Source organism: Theropithecus gelada, chromosome 9 (genome assembly GCF_003255815.1).
Source record: "Theropithecus gelada isolate Dixy chromosome 9, Tgel_1.0, whole genome shotgun sequence".
Taxonomy (NCBI): Eukaryota; Metazoa; Chordata; class Mammalia; order Primates; family Cercopithecidae; genus Theropithecus; species Theropithecus gelada.
In genome coordinates this window covers 64887569-64907336 of record NC_037677.1, presented here as the reverse complement: position 1 = coordinate 64907336, position 19768 = coordinate 64887569, and the positions used below count along the sequence as shown (strand labels likewise).

The 19768-nt window shown below is 42.3% G+C and overlaps 1 protein-coding gene across 2 annotated transcripts; it reads left to right on the top strand.

Moving 5' to 3' along the window:
- The first annotated feature begins 1037 nt into the window (after positions 1–1037).
- On the top strand, positions 1038–18307 carry SRGN (serglycin). 2 transcript variants are annotated; one of them, XM_025397840.1, is made up of 3 exons: positions 1038–1246; positions 10128–10266; positions 17381–18307. In XM_025397840.1, exons 1-3 carry the CDS (start codon positions 1168–1170, stop codon positions 17622–17624), a joined length of 462 nt encoding a protein of 153 aa, XP_025253625.1. In that variant the 5' UTR covers positions 1038–1167; the 3' UTR covers positions 17625–18307. The 2 variants fall into 2 exon arrangements, with proteins under 2 accessions (XP_025253625.1, XP_025253627.1); XM_025397842.1 differs by lacking the exon at positions 10128–10266.
- The last annotated feature ends 1461 nt before the right edge of the window (positions 18308–19768 follow it).

Sequence of the window (19768 nt, the reverse complement as noted above, 5' to 3'; positions counted from 1 at the left end):
AGCTGGGACTACAGGCGCCTGCCACCATGCCTGGCTAATTTTTTGTATTTTTAGTAGAGACAGGGTTTCACCGTGTTAGCCAGGATGGTCTTGATCTCCTGACCTCGTGATCCACCTGCCTCGGCCTCCCAAAGTGCTGGGATTACAGGCGTGGACCACAGCACCTGACCTTTATTGTATAACTTTAATATAGAGCCTTAGTCCTCCAGAAATCTGCATGATGCCCAGGGAAAATGCTGTTCCTTTATCTACATGAGGCAGAGGTTTGTGTTGTTTGCTGAGGTCCAGCAGCTCGCTGTGAGTACAATCTCTCCCTCGTTCCTGATTTCTGGCTTATTCAAGCCCAGAGGACCCAAAACTCAAGTTGAAAGTTTTGACTAGGAGAACAGATAAAAGTAGAAATGGAATCCAACCATAAGAAATGCTCAGTGTGAAGGAGAGAGGAATGCAAAAGAATTTTTCTGTTTTACCATGGTCTTTGTAACTGAAAATCGTATGTTCTTGAGATAGAGAGCCGATGATCCAATGCAAGAAACTGAGTTTAAGAAGAAACTGTTCATCTGAAATCCGACAACTCATTCTTGAAGGTTAGAGCTCAGCTTTGAAGTTTCACTTCATGAGCTTGGCTCAGTGAGATATGCTACTCCCCGGTGAAAAATAAAATGAAGTTAATGTTTTATGTTGAAAGTGCTCGGTGATGAAAAGGCAGCACCCAGCTCCCTTATCTCATCAAAAATGCAGCAGATTCTCAATATTAGCAATCTCGTGTTTAGATTGTTACCTGAGGTGAAACCCTGTCTCTACTAAAAATACCTAAGGAAAGGAAAAACAAACTGTCCCGAATGCTGATTCTACTGTTTCAGTAGGGAAAAAGATTTCTGGCAGGCAAGTGGCAAACAACAAAACTTTTGAAAAAGCAGGCCTGGGGGGAGTCCAGTACAGTTTCATAATGGGTATGAATAGTTATTTTACTGTGTTTCCCCCCCCCCCCCACTTTCTTTCTGGGTTTTGATGTGGATCTCTTTCTATTTGTTCAGGAAATTGTGACGTGTGTTCTGGGCAGGGTTTGAGGTTTTGGAACCTTTTCTAAAAGGGACAGAGAGCACCCTGCTACATTTCCTAATCAAGAAGTTGGCGTGCAGCCGGGAGAGCTGGAGTGAGTTGGTCATGATGCAGAAGCTACTCAAATGCAGTCAGCTCGTCCTGGCTCTTGCCCTCATCCTGGTTCTGGAATCCTCAGTTCAAGGTAAGACTCAGGAGTCTTATTCCCCAGCCATCTTCTCTGTAAGCCCCATAGTCCATACAAGTCATTAGATTCATTTTAAGGCATAGAATGTATAATAAATATTATGGGAAAGGAGGCAAAGAAGAAGGATTTGGGGTCGCCGAACCCTTTAATGTAAGTTCAGTTAAGTTTGGTACCAAGAAAAATTAAACTCGGCGGCCTGTGCATTCTTGTAAACTCTTACAATGATTGAAATGTGCTATTTTGGGATGAAAATGTGAGGTTTATACATTTTAAAAAGCTCAAGGAATCCAGAAAATGACTCCTGTGTGTGTTGCATGGAGGAGATGGCACCTTTAAGTGTTTGGGGGTTTCTGCCTACCCCTCAGTGTCTACATCAGCCCCAAGTTCTAGTGCGCTGTGACGGTGTCATCGTTATTTTAATACTGGGAGATGTTATATTCCAATTGGGGTGAATCTGACTGTGTGTATTTTTTTTTCTTCTTTTTTTTTTTAAAGATAAATTTGGTTCTTACTGAAAACTCAATTATGGTTAGACATAGTTAATGTAAACCCTCTCAGATTTTAAAGAGAAGGCCAAATAATTTGGTATTTATACTGTTGCTCAGAGAAACATCATATTCGGAAATATCTTCCTACGTTTATCTATCATTTAGTGTTGTTTAGTCAGACTCTAAAACAACTTAAAACCTCTAATGACTGAGACAATGAAAATGATAGGCTTGTAAGAAAAATACCATTTGTTCTTCTTTGGTAAATAAGGAATCATGTCTAAATAAGACAGAGATCATGGCTCGATAGAGAGATGGCTGAGCTTATAGTCGAAAAACATTAGGTTAGGCCAAATGGTAAGGGAAATGTTGAGTCACAATGACACACATTTTCTAGATTTGTTTCGTCAAAGCGACTTTTGGTTGTCATGATCTTGCTTCCGGTGGAGATGAAATCTTACAGATGATCGCAGAGACATTCATTTTATGTTAGAAATTTATAAAATAATTTTCTTCTAGTTATGCTAATACTGAAAAAAGAGGAAGTAATGTTTCTGGAACTTTATTAATCTATGTATTTTAAAAATATAAAACGTTGTCAGTTTTAGGGAACAGGCTTCCCTGGGATATTTTGGGGAATATCTTCAGCTTGATGAAATAATTCCCAAATAACCATGTGGTCTGACAAGATCGAGAGTAATGAGGTCCATACTTTAGTACAGTCTTGAGTGGCTAGATGGTGCTGAGCATACCCTAACCAGAGATACGTAAGTCTTTATGTTTTCAAAATTTCCCAGAAACGTGAATTTCCCACTAAGATTCATTAAGGAAAACTAGAATGAAAACAAAAACTTTCCTTGCACAGTATTTATTAGAAAGAAATGAAGAAGACCGGGCGTGGTGGCTCACACCTGTAATCCCAGCACTTTGGGAGGCCAAGGCAGGCGGATCATGAGGTCAGGAGTTCGAAACCACCCTGGCCAACATAGTGAAACCCCATCTCTACTAAAATTACAAAAAAAATTAGCCTGGTGTGGTGGCACGCACCTGTCATCCCAGCTACTTAGGAGGCTGAGGCTCAATTGCTTGAACCTGGGAGGCAGAGGTTGCAGTGAGCTGAGATCACACCACTGTACTCCAGCCCGGGTGACAGTGCAAGACTCTGTCAGAAAGAAAGAAAGAGAGGAAGAGAGAAAGAGAGAGAAAGGAAAGAAAGAAAGGGAAAGAAAGAAAGAAAACAATTCATCATGAAATTGTATAGAATACTAGCATTTATACCATGACCTCATAGGTTTAGCTCTTTGTTAGAAAAGGGAACCATAGAAAGAGACAAGGAAGAAACTGACAAACTAGGGTGTTTCCGAAAAAAGGCTCTTGGTATCGGGCTCAAGGGCCTGTGCCCACATCTGAGCGTGCAGGGAAATAGATGTCCCTGACTGGCTGCACGTGTGAGTGACTGCAGCACAAGGCTGTGATGTGAAGAGTCGTGACACCATTTCCTCATACCTCCACGCAATGCCAGATATTATTCGACAACATTCTTCCAGTCTTGTAAAAAGTGTTTATCTAGCCCCTTGGTTTAGCTGATCAAATCAGCTAGGCTTTTGGCTTGCTTTTACTGAGCATATTCAAAACCATTTCAGGTTACTATAATGGTTTGGTCAGGTTGCCATAACAAAGTACCACGGACTGAGTAGCTTAAACAACAGAAGTTTATTTCCTCACAGTTCTGAAAATGGGAGTCCAAGATCAAGGTGCTGGCAGGGTCGGTCGCATTCTGAGGACTCTCTCCTTGGCTTATAGATGGCACCTTTTCCCTTGTCTGCACATGGTCTTTCCTCCATGCATCCGTGTCTTAATACGGTCTTCTTAGAAGGTTACCAGACATTGGATCAAGGCCACCCTAATGGCCTCATCTTAACTAACTGTATCTGCAGTGACCCTATTTCTGAACAATTTCACATTGTGGGATTCTGTGGGTTAGAACTTCAACATATGAATTTGATGGTGGTATATTTTTACTATTAGTCAAACCCAAGTAAAGATGTGGCGTAAGATTGTGTCTACCGAGCACAAAGAAATGGAAATTTGGGGATGTGTGGGTAACGCTGGAGAGCACAGATGACTAATCTATCTCCAGGGGATTTGATGAGGCCTGTGAATCCTACACTCTTATTGCCTCTCTTTTCCAATATACGCATAAAGAAAAAAAAAATGGAATATCCATGAACAGGTGCAGCCAAGGGGGCCAGGCCCCCATGTGTCCACTGTATACTGTCTCCTAGCTCACAGGAACGATATTGATCCACTCATTGTGCTGCTGTTTGTAAAGTGATTTCACATCCATTCTCTGGTAATTATCAACACATTCCCTGTGAGGAGGAATTAGCATTAATTATAGAGGAGAAAACTGGATCTGACATTTCTCATCTCATTTGCTCTATACATCAACCTCTTGCAAAAAATTTGTGAGTCATGCCCAAGACCCATTACAACTGATTAACAACTGAACTGGTCGTCTAATTTCAAGATCAGAATTAACTTTCTACTGCAGCTCATGGATTAGAGGTTTTCTTTATTTAAACAAACAAACAAACAAACAAACAAAAAATCCTTTGACTGTAGCCCTTGCTATAATATTTCCCACTGAACTGAGGGAGAAATTGAAAGTAAACTTAGGAGCTTTTTATAGCTTGTCAAACCGTGCAAGAGTTGGGGAAGCTTATCCGTCCTGTGGAATTGATAGACCAGGAGGAAGTCACTCCGGCTTAGATAATGCTACCATTCTGAATGAATCAAATGGTCTTCTTTTCCCCTTCATGGTAGTTGCTGCTTAAGTTTCTCTAACATGCCTGCAGTAAGTTTCCATTAAGAATAGGAAATTAGGCCCGGTGCAATGGCTCACGTCTATAGTCTTAGCACTTTGGGAGAACGAGGAAGGTGGATTACTTGAGGTCAGGAGTTAAAGACCAGCCTGGCCAACATGGTGAAACCCCCGTCTCTACTAAAAATACAAAAATTAGCCGGACATGGTGGTATGCACCTGTAATCCCAGCTACTCAAGAGGCTGAGGCAGGAGAACCACTTGAACCTGGGAGATGGAGGTTGCAGTGAGCCAAGATCATGTCTCTGCACTCCAGCCTGGGCGATAGACTGAGACTCCGTCTCAAAAAACAAAAAAAAATTTAGTACATTGTGATTGTGTTGGGGGAAAAGTTAGTGCCATAATACAAAAAGGTATGGACTATTGGAGAAAGTTGTTTGCCTTGGTAACATTTACTCATAGAAAGTATGAGGATTCAGGGTGGTGGAGGAGGTGGGCAGTGAGGGATAGGATTCAAATAAAAACCATTCTTTCCCTTGGAATCCACCTCACAATTAACCAACAAATCCCATCAGTGGGCCTTTTAGGAAGATAACATTTCTGTCCATGAGCATACCCACTGTAATCACAAGACATTTATCTCAAGCAAGATAGAGTCAAGATACTCTCACAACCACAGGGGCTGGAACTGCAAATTTTCACATCCTGCCAACGCCCTTGAATAGCTATGTCAAGAATTTAGTGTGTGTAACTTGTTCTTTATTTTAAAGTACATTTAACATCATCGGCCCCGAATTAGATAGACTTTTGGAGTGGGAATCCTTCTACTTTTGATTTATTTATAAAATTTTAAAATAGCTTTGTTGAGATGGTGTTCACATACCGTACAATTCACCCATTAAAAATGTTTGATTCAATGATTAGGCCAGGTGTGGTGGCTGATGCTTGTAATTCCAGCACTTTGGGAGGCCAAGGCAGGTGGATCACTTGAGGTCAGGAGTTTGAGACCAGTCTGGCCAACATGGCGAGAACTTGTCTCTACTAAAAATACAAAAATTAACTGGGCGTGGTGGCGTGCACCTGTAATTCCAGCTACTTGCGAGACTGAGGCAGGAGAATCACTTGAACCTGGGAGGCGGAGGTTGCAGTTAGCTGAGATCGCATCACTGCACTTCAGCCTGGATGATGGAGTAAGACTGTCTCAAAAAAAAAAAAAAAAGTGTTCAATTCAGTGTTGTTTAGTATGTTCAGAGTCATGCAGCCATCACTATAATTGCTTTTAGAACATTTTCATCACCCCCAAGAAGAAAGACTTCATTACGATTTTTAATTAGCTGAGATTCTGAACTCTGGGGGAATTTTGTATTCTAGAAATATTTTTTACTAATTTGCTACAGTTGCATTTGTCATGCTGGTGAAAAGATTGGTCTTTCACCTGGATACTTTCTCATTAAGCATTATTTTTCTGTTTAGCTTCCTATGTAAGCAATTTTCTCAGCTTGATATTCAGTGTGTCAGTGGCTTGCAGAAGGACTGCCTAGGCCTGCTCTGTCCAGTATGGTAGCCACAAGTCACTTGTGGCTACTGAACACTTGAAATGTGGCGAGGCCAAATTGGGACATGCTGTAAATGCAAAATATACACGATTTGGAAGCCTTAGTAAGAAGAAAAGAATGCAAAATATCCCATTAATAACTTTTATACTGATGATATGTTAAAGGACAATATTTGAATATATTTTTAGGTTAAACAAAATGTATTACAATTAATTTCACCTGTTACTTTTTACTTTTAAAAATATGGCCGCTAGAACATTGAAAACTCTATGTGGTTTGCTTTATGTTTCTATTGGACAGAGCTGGTCTAGACAGCATAAGGTGTGAAGACACCGCCCTCTGCTGGAGAGGATGCTGGATTTTTATTTCGCCTACAGGAAGAGACGTGTATAAGTAGCAATTAGATGCCAAACTAATGCTACCTCAGGAAAGAATCAAAAGGAAAGAAAGAGGGGAACTAGGCCAGGCGTGGAGGCTCACGCCTGTAATCCCAGCACTTTGGGAGGCTGAGGCAAGCGGATCACGAAGTTAGGAGATCGAGACCATCCTGGCTAACTCCGTCTCTACTAAAAATGCAAAAAAGTAGCTGGGCATGGTGACACGCGCCTGTAATCCCAGCTACTCGGGAGCCTGAGGCAGAAGAATAGCTTGAACTCAGGTGGCGGAAGTTGCAGTGAGCTGAAATGTGCCAAGGCACTCCAGCCTGGGCAACAGAGCCAGACTCTATCTCAAAATAAAAAAAAATAAAAAAAAATAAAAGAAAGAAAGAAAAAAAAAAGAAAGAAAGAAAGTCCATAAATTGAGAATCCTAGAGATACTAAATGGTAGAATAGGAATTTGAATTTAAATTTATAAGATGTTCACTATCAGAGATCATAGGCCATTGTGGTCCTCCTTCTCATGAGAGAAACTAGCAGTGAAGAGCTCTGACTACGTGCTAGGTACTACTCTGAGAACCTAACATTTATATCTCATTATTAGCTCTATTACTGCTCCATCCTACAGATGAGAAAATTGAGGCACAGGGAGTTTAAGTTGGCCAAGATCACACAGCCAGTAAGGGGCAGACATTGAAAAGTAATTTTGCCTGCCTTATCCCCAGCCTCCAGGCAGTGGCAGAGCTAACTCATTTTGGACAAACAGCTCTCCCAGACCAGACATTGTAAGCTATACTCAGGAATCACAGGAAAGATTATGATAGAATAATATATAGTTACAAAGAAAAGAAAGAAAATCCAATGGGAGAATATTTACTGTTTTCTATATTAAAGTGTTTAATGTTTATGTTTTTAGAGGAATATTGTTTATTATAGCAATTTAGAAAACAAAATGAGAAAAAAAAACAAAGATTCTGCCACCAGTTATTTTTGTGTATTTCCTTCCGTTTCCCCCCCATGTCTGTTTATATAATTGAAACTTTTATTCACACAAAGTGGTATTCTGATTTTCTCAGTTATTTTTATTTATTTTTAATTTTGTAAATTTTTTCTTGTGAGACAGTCTGCTCTGTCACCCAGGCTTGGGTGCAGTCGTGCAATCTTGGCTCACTGTGACCTCCCAGGCTTAAGCAATCCTCTTAAGCAGCTGGGACTACAGGTGCATGCTACCACATCCAGCTAATTTTTAAAATCTTTTTTTTTTTTTTTTTTTTTTGGCAGAGGTGGGAGTCTACCTATGTTGCCCGAGCCTGGTATGAACTCCTCGGCTCAAGTGATCCTCCCACCTCAGTCTCCCAAAGTGCTGGGACTTCAGGCGTGAGCTATCATACCCAGCCTAATTTTTACTTTTATTTGATTTAAAAAAAAAAAAAAAAAGGTATTGCCCTACCCGCTTCTCACCCTCTCACTCATTTTTAAGTATAGATTTTTCTACAATGCCACATCATCTTTTCCATAAAAAGTACTTTTGACAGGGCGTGGTGGCTCATGCCTGTAATCCCAGCACTTTGGGAGACCGAGGTGGGTGGATCACCTGAGGTCAGGAGTTCGAGACCAGCCTGGCCAACATGATGAAACCGTGTCCTACTAAAACTACAAAAGTTAGCCGGGTGTGATTGTGGGCACCTGTCATCCCAGCTACTCAGGAGGCTAAAGCAGGAGAATCGCTTGAACCTGGGAGGCGGAGGTTGCAGTGAGCCGAGATTGCACCACTGCACTCGAGCCTGGGTAACAGAGCGAGACTCCATTAAAAAAAAAAAAAAAAAAAAAAAAAAAAGGACTTTTCTTCATTTGGTTAGTATTCTCTTATGAGTTGATGCCTTGTAATTTATCTGAGTGTTTTCCATTATTTTGTGGTGAGCTTTAAAACCACCCTTCCTGCCTTTCAAGAATCCTAGACATGTTCCTTCTTGCTAGATAATTATTAGTTGCACTTATTAGAATAAAGTGTATGCTTGGAGTGGGGAGGAGATGAACTTTTTGAAGGGCGGTGAAGTATTTCTCGCCACCAGGCCTTTGTCTTTGCTAAATTGAGGAAGGAAGATTTTATTTCATTAGCTAATAAAGAACCTCCTATATAGGCCAGGCACAGTGGCTCATGCCTGTAATCCTTGCACTTTCAGAGGCTGAGGTGGGTGGATTGCCTGAGCTCAGGAGTTCGAGGCCAACTTGGGCAACATGGTGAAACCCTATCTCTACTAAAAATACAAAAAATTAGCTGGGCGTGGTGGTGAGCACCTGTAATCCCAGTTACTTCAGAGGGTGAAGCAGAAAAATTGCTTGAACTCGGGAGGCGGAGGCTGCCATGAGCCGAGATTGTGCCACTGCACTCCAGCCTGGGCAACAGAGAAAGACTCTCTCTCAATAAAATAAAACAAAATAAGATAAATAAATAAATAAATCTCCTATATAACCTTATAACATCAGATTTGGAACCTTTTCCGTAGAAATGAAATTGAGAAGAAGCTGAGACTCAGATATTCCAAGCTGCCTGGGCCTCTGTGGATAGAGGAGACTTGTTCTTGTGAAATCTGAGTGCAAAGACACAGGACAAATTGTTATCTACTTTTCATTCCTAAGGATACTGTATGGCCCTAAAACACAAGAACTAGAATTCTGTAATACCACGGGTACCACACAGTGTGTTCCTTCCCCTTTCTGAACCTGATTTGACTCATCTCTATGAAAAGATGTGGGCTTTGGGGTCAGATGTGGGTTGGAATCCTGGATTCTTTACTTAGAGCCTGTGTGGCTGCAATTTTCTTTTGTGTAAAATTGAGATAATAGTACAAAAGTAACAACAGTTAATATTATCAAGTGTTTACTGTGTGCCTGGCACTGTGTTAAATTCTTTACGTTTATTTTCTCGTTTAATTTTTGTAATAGATTTATGGCACTATTAGTATCTTCATATTACAGTAAGGGTTCAGAGAAGTTAAGGTTTCATAACGAGTCAGCAGAGCTGGGACTTCCCTCCAGGCAGCTGATTCCAAGGCCTATTCTAACTTTAAACTCTGCTACTTTTTGGAATGTAGTAAGAAGGACAATTTATATAAAACGCTGGCATGTAGTAGGTGCTGCTGTTATATGAATGGGCGTAAAATCTGTCTACATTTTGCCTTTTACCAAATTTAGAATCTATTTAGTTAAAACCTTCTTAGGGCAGGCTGGGTGCAGTGGCTCATGCCTGTAATCTCAGCACTCTGGGAGGCCAAGGCAGGAGGATTGCTTGAGCCCAGGCATTTGAGACCAACCTGGGCACATAGTGAGACCCCATCTCTCCAAACAAAACAAAACAAAACAAAACAAAAACAAAAAACAAAACAAACCAAAACTAGTTGGGCATGGTGGTGCGCCTGTAGTCCCAGTTACTCAGGAGGCTGGGGTGGGAGAATGGCTTGAGCCCAGGAGTTGAAGGTTGCAGTGAGCTATGATCACAGTACTGCACTCCAGCTTGGGCAGCAGAGTGAGACCCTGTCTTGAAAAAAAGCAAAAATAAAAGCTTCTTAGAACAGAGTGATTAGAAGCTGTGTAGTAGATACTTAGTAACAATGTGGGTTCCTTGTTGGGCAGGTTATCCAGCCAGGTACCAATGGGTGCGCTGCAATCCAGACAGTAATTCTGCAAACTGCATTGAAGAAAAAGGACCAATGTTCGACCTACTTCCAAGTGAATCCAACAAGATCCCCCGGCTGAGGACTGACCTTTTTCCGTAAGTGGACTTTTCTCTATTTATTTATTTATTTATTTATTTATTTATTTATTTATCTATTTATTTATTTTTGAGACAGAGTTTCACTTTTCTTGCCCAGGCTGGAGTGCAATGGTGCGATCTCAGCTCACTGCAACCTCCGCCTCCTAGGTTCAAGTGATTCTCCTGCTTCAGCCTCCCGAGCAGCTGGGATTTCAGGCGCCCGCCACCATGCCCAGCTGAATTTTTTTTTTTTTTTTTTTTTTTTTGAGATGGAATCTCACTCTGTCGCCCAGGCTGGAGTGCAGTGGCTTATTCTTGGCTCACTGCAAGCTCCACCTCCTGGGTTCACGCCATTCTCCCGCCTCAGCCTCCAGAGTAGCTGGGACTACAGGAACCTGCCACCACTCTCAGCTAATTTTTTTGTATTTTTAGTAGAGATGGGGTTTCACCTTATTAGCCAGGATGGTCTCAATCTCCTGACCTAGTGATCTGCCTGCCTTGACCTCCCAAAATGCTGGGATTACAGGCGTAAGCCACCGCGCCCAGCCTAATTTTTTGTATTTTTAGTGGAGACGGGGTTTCATCATCTTGGTCAGGCTGGTCTCGAACTCCTGACCTCAGGTGATCCACTCGCCTCGGCCTCCCAAAGTATTGAGATTAGAAGCATGAGCCACCATGCCTGGCCTTTTCTCTAATTTTAAAGTGTCTGTAATTTCACAACCTCTTGGCACAGATGTGGGAGTGTTTTTCTTCAAGCTGTCCAGAGTGTTTTGATTCAAGCTCTTGCTTTGGTAGTTTGGCTCTTACTCTGCAGTACATAGTAAAACTGTACTGTATACACTGGCATATGACATGTGCGAGTATACATGATTCACCTGTTTTTGAAAGTTTTTTTGTGGATGGTAGACAGGAGCATTGAGGGCTTTTCATCAACAGGTATTGAAAATGATTGAACATTGTTTTATTTGTGTAAACAGAACACACTGTATATTAAAATCCAATAATTAACTGAATGGATAAGCAAAATGTGATATAAGCATACAAAGGAACATTATTGGGTCATAAAAAGAATGAAGTACTGACACATGCTACAACATAGATAAACCTTGGAAACATTATGCAGAGTGAAGGAAGGCCAGACACAAAAAGCCACATATTGTATGATTCAATTTAGATGAAATGTCCAGAATAGAGGCAAATCCCTAGAGGCAGGAAGCAGATTAGTGGGTTCCAGCGGCTGGGGAAAGGGAGGAATAAGGAGTGACTGCTAATGGGTATGAGGTTTTTTCTTGGAGGAGGTGATTAAAGTGTTCTTCTGCCAGGGGTGGAGGCTCATGCCTGTAATCCCAGCACTTCGGGAGGCCGAGGCAGGAGAATTGTTTGAGCCCAGGAGTTTGAGACCAGCCTGGGCAACATAGTGAGACCCTATCTCTATTTCAAATACATTTTTTATATTAAAAAATGTTCTTCAATTAGATGGTAATTATTTTTAAAAATGGCCAGGTGCAGAGGCTCATGCCTATAATCCCAGCACCTTGGGAGGCTGAGGTGGGAGGATCCCTTGAGCCCAGGAGGTTTGGGACCAGCCTGGGCAATACAGCAAGACCCCATCTCTACAAAAAATACAAAAATTAGCCAGGCATGGTGATGTGCACTTGTGGTCCCAGCTACTCGGGAGGCTGAGGTGGGAGAATCTCTTGAGCCTAGGTTGAGCCTGCAGTGAACCCTATTTATGCCATTGCACTCCAGCCTGGGCAACACAGTGAGACCCTGTCTCAAAAAAAAAAAAAAAAAATTAGGGAAAGGAAGAATAATTGGCCATGACTTGTAAAACAAAAATCAAATCTCTTCTTGATCAGATAAAACTTGCTTTAAACTTGCAAAAAAGACCTGATATAAATTCATGAGTAACAAAAATTGAATTATATTAGAAACCATTAATTCAATGAATACTAAAGCTATATAGGATGCAGCAAAATATATATAGTAAGAAAAGGATTATTATAAAAGTTTTAATCTCCAGGCTCAAACCTAGAAAATCATTATCCTCAAAGCCAGGTGGTTCATCGTGCTCCAAACCAGGTACATTTCACATCACTTTGGGATCCTGGTGACTTCCTCTTTTTTTTTCTTTTTTTTTTTTGAGACAGGGTCTTCTCTGTCACCCAGGATGGAGTGCAGTGGTGTGATCATAGCTCACCGCAGCCTCAAACTCCTCAAGTGATCTTCCTGCCTCAGCCTCCCTAGTAGCTGGGACCACAGGCACAGAGCACCATGCCCAGCTAATTAAAAAAAAAATTTTTTTTTGTAGAGATGGGGGTCTCTGTATGTTTCCTAGGCTGGTCATGTACTCCTAAGCTCAAGCAGTTCCCACCTCAGCATCCCAAAGTGCTGGAATTACAGGCATGAGCCACCATTCCCAGCGCTGGTGACTTTCTCCATCACTGGTATTCACTGCGTTAGTGATTACATCATTACAGTCTTCAATATGCAACTTTGTACTTTGTAGTCCTACTCCTGCATTCATACTTTAAGGTCTCAGCATTAAGTTTGAATGTAATATTACAGCATCCTCCATTGCTTTAAGTCATTGGTTTCAATACTAATTCATTTAAATCTAAAATGTTAGGCTGCAGTGGCTCATGCCTGTAATCCCCCCAGTTTGGGAGACTGAGGTGGGAGGATCACTTGAGGCCAAGAATTTGATACCAGCCTGGGCAACACGGCAAGACCCCATCTCTGTTTAAAAATTAGTGGCCAGGCACTATAGCTCACGCCTGTAATCCCAACACTTTGGGAGGCCAAGGCAGATTGCTTGAGGTCAGGAGTTGGAGACCAGCCTGGCCAACATGGCGGAAACCCATTTCTACTAAAAATACAAAAATTAGCTGGGCATGGTGGCACGCCTGTAATCCCAGCTATTAAGAGGCTGAGGCAGGCAGATTGGGAGGCCAAGGCAGGCAGATTGCAGGCAGATTGCTTTGAGACCAGCCTGGGTAACATGGAGAAACCCTGTCTCTACAGAAAAATACAAAAATTAGCCAAACATGGAGAAACCTCGTCTCTACAGAAAAATACAAAAACTAGCCAGGCATGCCTGTGGTCCCAGTGACTCGGGAGGCTGAGGTGGGAGGATTGCTTGATCCTGAGAGGTCAAGGCTGAAGTGAGCCGTGGTGTGGCACTGCATTCCAGCCAGGGTGACAGAGTAAAACCTTGTCTCAAAATAAATAAATACATTTAAAATGAATAAATACAATTAAAACTAAAATTAAAAAATAAAACAAAATGTTAAGAGAATAGCTCAAATTCTCCAAAAGAACGCTTGCACACCGTTCCTCCTCTGCTCAAATCTCTATTTTCCTTCCTCAAAGCCAGTAACTTTGCTTCTCACCCTGACCCTGTGCTTTCCTTCCCACATTGCTTCTGTGCCGATCCCAAGCCCTTTTGCCCTCTGATCCTCCTGTCCTCCCCTGGCCCTGCTCTGTACTAGCTGTGGGGTGGGAGGAGAACTGACCCCTGGGGTCTGCATTTCTCAGGCTCCCAGGGCTGTGGCTGACTTTGGCCGATGGGAGGCAAGGAAGAGAGATTGAGAGCTTGGGAGGAAGGGAGAGAGGCATGTTTCTTCTCCTTACTCCCTGCCTTGGGTGGCACCTTGGGCAGGACTGTGTTTCGCCCATGGCCTCAGCTCCCACCAGATGCCTCTAGTCCCCGGGCTCAGGAAATAGACAACCTCCTTCCACTATAGCTGTAGCCCAAAGAGGGCAGTATTTCTTTTCTTTTCTTCTTTCTTTCTTTATCTTTTCTTTTCTCTTTCTTTCTTTCTTCTTTCTTTCTTTCTTTTCTTTCTTTTCCTTCTTTCCTTCTTTCTTTCTTTTTTTCAGAGTCTCACTCTTGTTACCCAGGCTGGAATGCAGTGGTGCGATCTTGGCTCACTGCCACCTCTGCCTCCCAGGTTCAAGCTATTCACCTGCCTCAGCCTCCTGAGTAGCTGGGATTACAGGCGTGCCACTATGCCCAGCTAATTTTGTATTTTTGGTAGAGATGGGATTTTGCCATGTTGACCAGGCTGGTCTTGAACTTCTGACGTCAATTGATCTGCCTGCCTCGGTCTCCCCAAGTGTTGGGATTACAGGCATGAGCCACTGCGCCCAGCCGAGGGAAATATTTTCTTGCTATTGCTAATCTCTGGGTTACCTCGCTATCCCCCATTTGGCTTTACTTCTCCTCCATCACCTGTATGAGGAATTCCTTCTGTGTTAAAGATCTGGAGAAGTTTCCTGATTGGACCCTGGCTGTTGCAGCTTCCAAGGCCACCTCTTTTTATGGCCAGTATCCTTTTCCCATGCATCTTCTCCAGGACTTCCATTCTGCAGTTATCTCTCCGAACCCAGTGTCTTCTTCCCATCAGTATCTTAGTATACTTCTTCCCATCAGTATCTCAGTACTTTAGTATCTCCTATGTTCAGGCAACATCTCTCCTTTGACTCTGCGTCCTCTCCAGCAGTTGCCCTTCTCTGCACCTCTTCACAATAACATCTCCTGAAAGGGCCACCCATGCCTGCTCCCTCCTTTCCTCACCCCCTCTGCAGCTAGACTTCTGTTCCTACACTCCACCCTGGTTGACAAAGTCACTGATTACTTCTCTATTTTCAGCTTGCTTGACCCTTAATTGCCTTCAAAAATGGCTGACTGTGCCATGCATGTAATCCCAGCACTTTGGGAGGCCAAGGCAGGAGGATCACTTGAGCTCAGGAGTTCAAGACGAGCCTGCCTGGGCAACATAGTGAGACCCTATCTACAAAAAATAGAAAAATTAGCCGGGCATGGTGACTCACGCCTGTGGTCCCAGCTACAAAGGAAGCTGAGGTGGGAGGACGGCTTGAGTTCGGGAGGGTGAGGCTGCAGTGAGCCATGATCATGCCACTGCACTCCAGCCCACACAACAGAAGAAGGCCCTTTCTTTTACAAGAAAAAAAAAAAAAATTGTTGACCCCTCCCTTGAAATGCTTTTTTCTTGGGGCTTACATGCCTTGCCTTATCCTGTTTCTTCCTACTTCTCTGGTTGTGCTTTTTCCTCTGCTCAATATTTAACATGTTGGTGTGACCCTGGCTGTGGCCTGGTCCCCCTTCTCTATCTACATGTTTTCTGTCGATGACCTCCATTGGTTCCAAGGGTTTAACTACCAAATCTGTGTTTCCAGCTCTGACACCCCAGGCTAAAGTAGCCACCTGGTCACTCCCTATTACATTAGTCAATTTCATTTATCTGTACCACCTACGATTTTCCTGATTCATTTATTCACTTACTGTCTGTCTTCGCCACTAAAATAAAAACTTCTTGAGCAGGAGCTTCATTGGTCTGCCTCTGTTCTATCCCAGGCCCTCAAAACAAGGACCAGAGGTTCAACAAATATTTATTGAATGTGTACATGAATTAAAACTCTAATTGGTTATATGCTGGTGGTTTATTATTTTCATGGAGGAAATGACTTGTAAGCTGTGACACTCAGCTTTTGTCTCTGATCCTTCGTTACCCTGTTCTGTCACCGAGGGCTGTCGTCATTGCTCGGACCATTTTGTGCTCTTTGAATTTCTAATCATCACAGTCAACCCAGAAGGCAGCCTTACCTTTCAGCACTCTTCAGCTGAATGAATGCAAGTTGGAGACAGGGTCATTTTTTGATAGGAAATTGAATGTTTATATGCTGGTATATATATATAAAGCTTAGCTTCTTACAAAGAATTTCTCAAAAGTGAGCTTTGTTGAAGCACTGTAAATTATTAGAACTTTTATGGAAATTTTAATTTAGGAAAAAATGTCATCTGTCTGGGCTGACTTAGTTGTTAGTTGTTTGTCCTTTCTTTTTTTTTTTGGTGGAGGGTACGGAGTTTTGCTCTCGTAGCCCAGACTGGAGTGCAGTGGCACGATCTCGGCTCACTGCAACCTCCGCCTCCCAGGTTCAAGCGATTCTCCTGCTTCAGCCTCTTAAGTAGCTGGGATTACAGGCATGCACCACCATGCCCGGCTAATTTTTGTATTGTTAGTAGAAACGGGGTTTCACCATGTTGGCCAAGCTGGTCTCAAAACCCTGACCTCAGGTGATCCACCTGCCTTAGTCTCCCAAAGTGCTAGGATTACAGGCGTGAGCCACCGCACCTGGCAGTTTGTCCTTCCTTTAGAGAGAAAGAGGTCTTTTTTTGAGACGGTCTTGCTCTGTTGCCCACGCTGGAGTGCAATGGCGCGATCTTGGCTCACTGCAACCTCTGCCTCCCTGGTTCAAGTGATTCTGTCACCACAGCCTTCTGAGTAGCTGGGATTACAAGCGTGTGCCACCACGCCTGGTTAATTTTTGTATTTTCAGTACAGACAGGGTTTCACCATATTAGTCAGGCTGGTTTCGAGCTCCTGACCTCAATTGATCACCTACCTTGGCCTCCCAAAGTGCTTGGATTACAGACATGAGCCACCACACCCGGCCAAGAGGCCTTCTTTTAAAAATGATTTATTGGGCCGGGTGCAGTGGCTCACGCCTGTAATCCCAGGACTTTGGGAGGCTGAGGTGGGTGGTTCACAAGGTCAGGAGTTTAAGACCAGCCTGGCCAATATGGTGAAACCCCATCTCTACTAAAAATACAAAAATTAGCCGAGTGTGGTGGTGCACAACTGTAGTCCCAGCTACTTGGGAGGCTGAGGCAGGAGAATCACTTGAACCTGGGAGGCGGAGGTTGCAGTGAGCTGAGATGGCACCACTGCACTCCAGCCTGGGCAACAGAGCAAGACTCTGTCTCCAAAAATAAAAATTAAAAAAATAAAAATAAAAATGATTTCTTAAGTAAATTTCAAATATAGAATGTATATGCTAGTGATAACAAAATTAACACTGTTTATCTGCAATAGGTAGATGTGGAGTTGATCGGTGCAATAAGTATAGGCAAACACATAGGAACATTTGACCTGTTTTTTTGTTGGTTTTAAAGCATTGAATAATTTGGAAGCTTTTAAATCTCTTAATTTAAGCAACTAGATCGCTCTATTTATCTCCTTATCTTAAAAAAAAAAACTGTTAAAATTATCTTTCCCACATATCAAACTCTACTGTTTTTTTTCCCCATTTTTCTTTCATACTTCAGAAAGACAAGAATCCAGGACTTGAATCGTATCTTCCCACTTTCTGAGGACTATTCTGGATCAGGTTCCGGCTCCGGCTCTGGATCAGGATCTGGGAGTGGCTTTGTAACTGAAATGGAACAAGATTACCAACCAGTAGATGAAAGTGATGCTTTCCATGACAACCTTAGGTCTCTTGACAGGAATCTGCCCTCAGACAGCCAGGACTTGGGTCAACATGGATTAGAAGAGGATTTTATGATATAAAAGAGAATTTTCCCACCTTGACACCAGGCAATGTATTTAGCATATTTTGTGTACCATGGTTAAATGATCAACCTTGGGACAAAGGATTTTATAGACATTTTTAAACATCTGAAAAAGAAGCTTAAGTTTTATCATCCTTTTTTTCTCATGAATTCTTAAAGGATTATGCTTTAATGCTGTTATCTATCTTATTGTTCTTGAAAATACCTGCATTTTTTGGTATCATATTCAGCCAACATCATTATGAAATTAATTAGATTCCCATGGCCATAAAATGGCTTTAAAGAATATATTTTAAAAAAAAAAAATGGTTTGAGAAGCAAATTGGCAGGTATTATTTCGTACCTAAATTAAGCATCTGACTTGGATTGTGAATTACAGATATGCCCCTTTTCTTATAAAAACAAAACAAAAAAATAATGAAGCACAGTGAATTCGTAGAGTGGGGGTATTTGACATATTTTACAGTGTGGAGTATACTATATACTATTACCTTTGAATGTGTTTGCAGAGCTAGTGGACATGTTTATCTACAAGTACGATTGCTGTTACATAACACCCCAAATAACTCCCAAATTAAAGCACAGTTGTGCTCTCAATACCTCATACTGCTTTACCTTTTTTTCCTGGATATCTGCGTATTTTCAAATGTTACTATATATTAAAGCAGAAATATAACCAAAGGTTAAGTTGTCTCGGATCTCTTGTTCTAAACCCAGGAAATAGTTATTTTTGGCCAGACGTTTCTCTAGAAGTCTTATCAACAAAACAACTTTAAACGTATTCTACAGTAAACACAAGTTTTGTAACTAGAATTAAATCATACTAACTAGCAGGTGAAGAAAGCAATGATGCCTTAGCAAGAGGGTTATACCTCTCAAAGCACTTCCTCACCTGAAAGATAGTTCCATCTCTGTTCCCCTTAGTTCTGAAAAGCCTCCTTGCATTGCCGTCATGGATTCTGTGCTACACTGTCCAGATCCCAGCTTCAGAACTGAATACTTACTCAAATTAATCTCTGCTGGCGAGAGCCACCTTGCCCAAGGTCATGCTGTTTGCAGGGCAGCCTGCATCCAGTGACTGGCTGACGTGGGTATATCAAGGCCTGAACTCAGAAGGGTCATACAGATTCAAAACTCCCCACAGGGTCAGCTCAGGTTGTGCTGGGACTACTTTGTAGCTCAATTTCTTCTTTACTCAGTTTTACTTCCTTCCATTCCACTCATAGGTGTCTATCCTGAGAGTGCTCCCTTAGAAATTTTCTGCTGGTTTCCATCTCAGAATTTGCTTCTTGGAGAACACAACTTGTGACAGGTTGTGCCAGGAGGGATAGGAAATGGATGCTGAGATGGGATTTTGGAGCTAGATTGCCTGCTGCCTGGCTGGCAATAAGGACTCCATCCTTGGCCGTAGATGAGCACAGGCACAAGATAGCAGTGCAATTGTTAAAATTTTCACTGGTGATGAACCAAGATGGTGTACCAGTGGAAGGGAGTGCACCAGGGTATAATGTACTAGGAGTCTGAGAAATGTTGGCAAGTAGTAATAATAAAGACAATGGTATTGGTTGGCTATTGCTGTACTTAATTAGTGCTTTTGAAAAAGACAATGAAAGGCTAAGGATGATTAATTAAAGGCTAAATGTGAAAATCATTGTGCCTCCTTGGCAGCATATTAAGAAACTCTCTTCTGTAATAGAAGGACTCAAAAGGCTGAGGACCAGGCCCAGGACTTATGAGAATAGCAGATGGCTGGGCGCGATGGCTCACGCCTGCAATCCCAACGCTTTGCGGGGGCTGAGGCGGGTGGATTACCTGAGGTCAGGAGTTTGAGATCAGCCTGGCCAACATGGCGAAACACTGTCTCTACTAAAAATACAAAAATTAGCTGGGCGTGGTGGCAGGCATCTATAATGCCAGCTACTTGGGAGGCTGAAGCAGGAGAATTGCTTGAACCTGGACGGTTCAAACCTGGGAGGTTGCAGTGAGCCAAGATCACTGCAATCCAGCCTGGGCGACAGAGGGAGACTCCATCTCAAAAAAAAAAATTGCAGAATTCCAAGAATATTAAATTGTCAGCTTAGCCCAATGTGTTATGCAAGCTCAGAGTCCTTACCGGGGAAAAATGGGACCCTGAGAGATGGA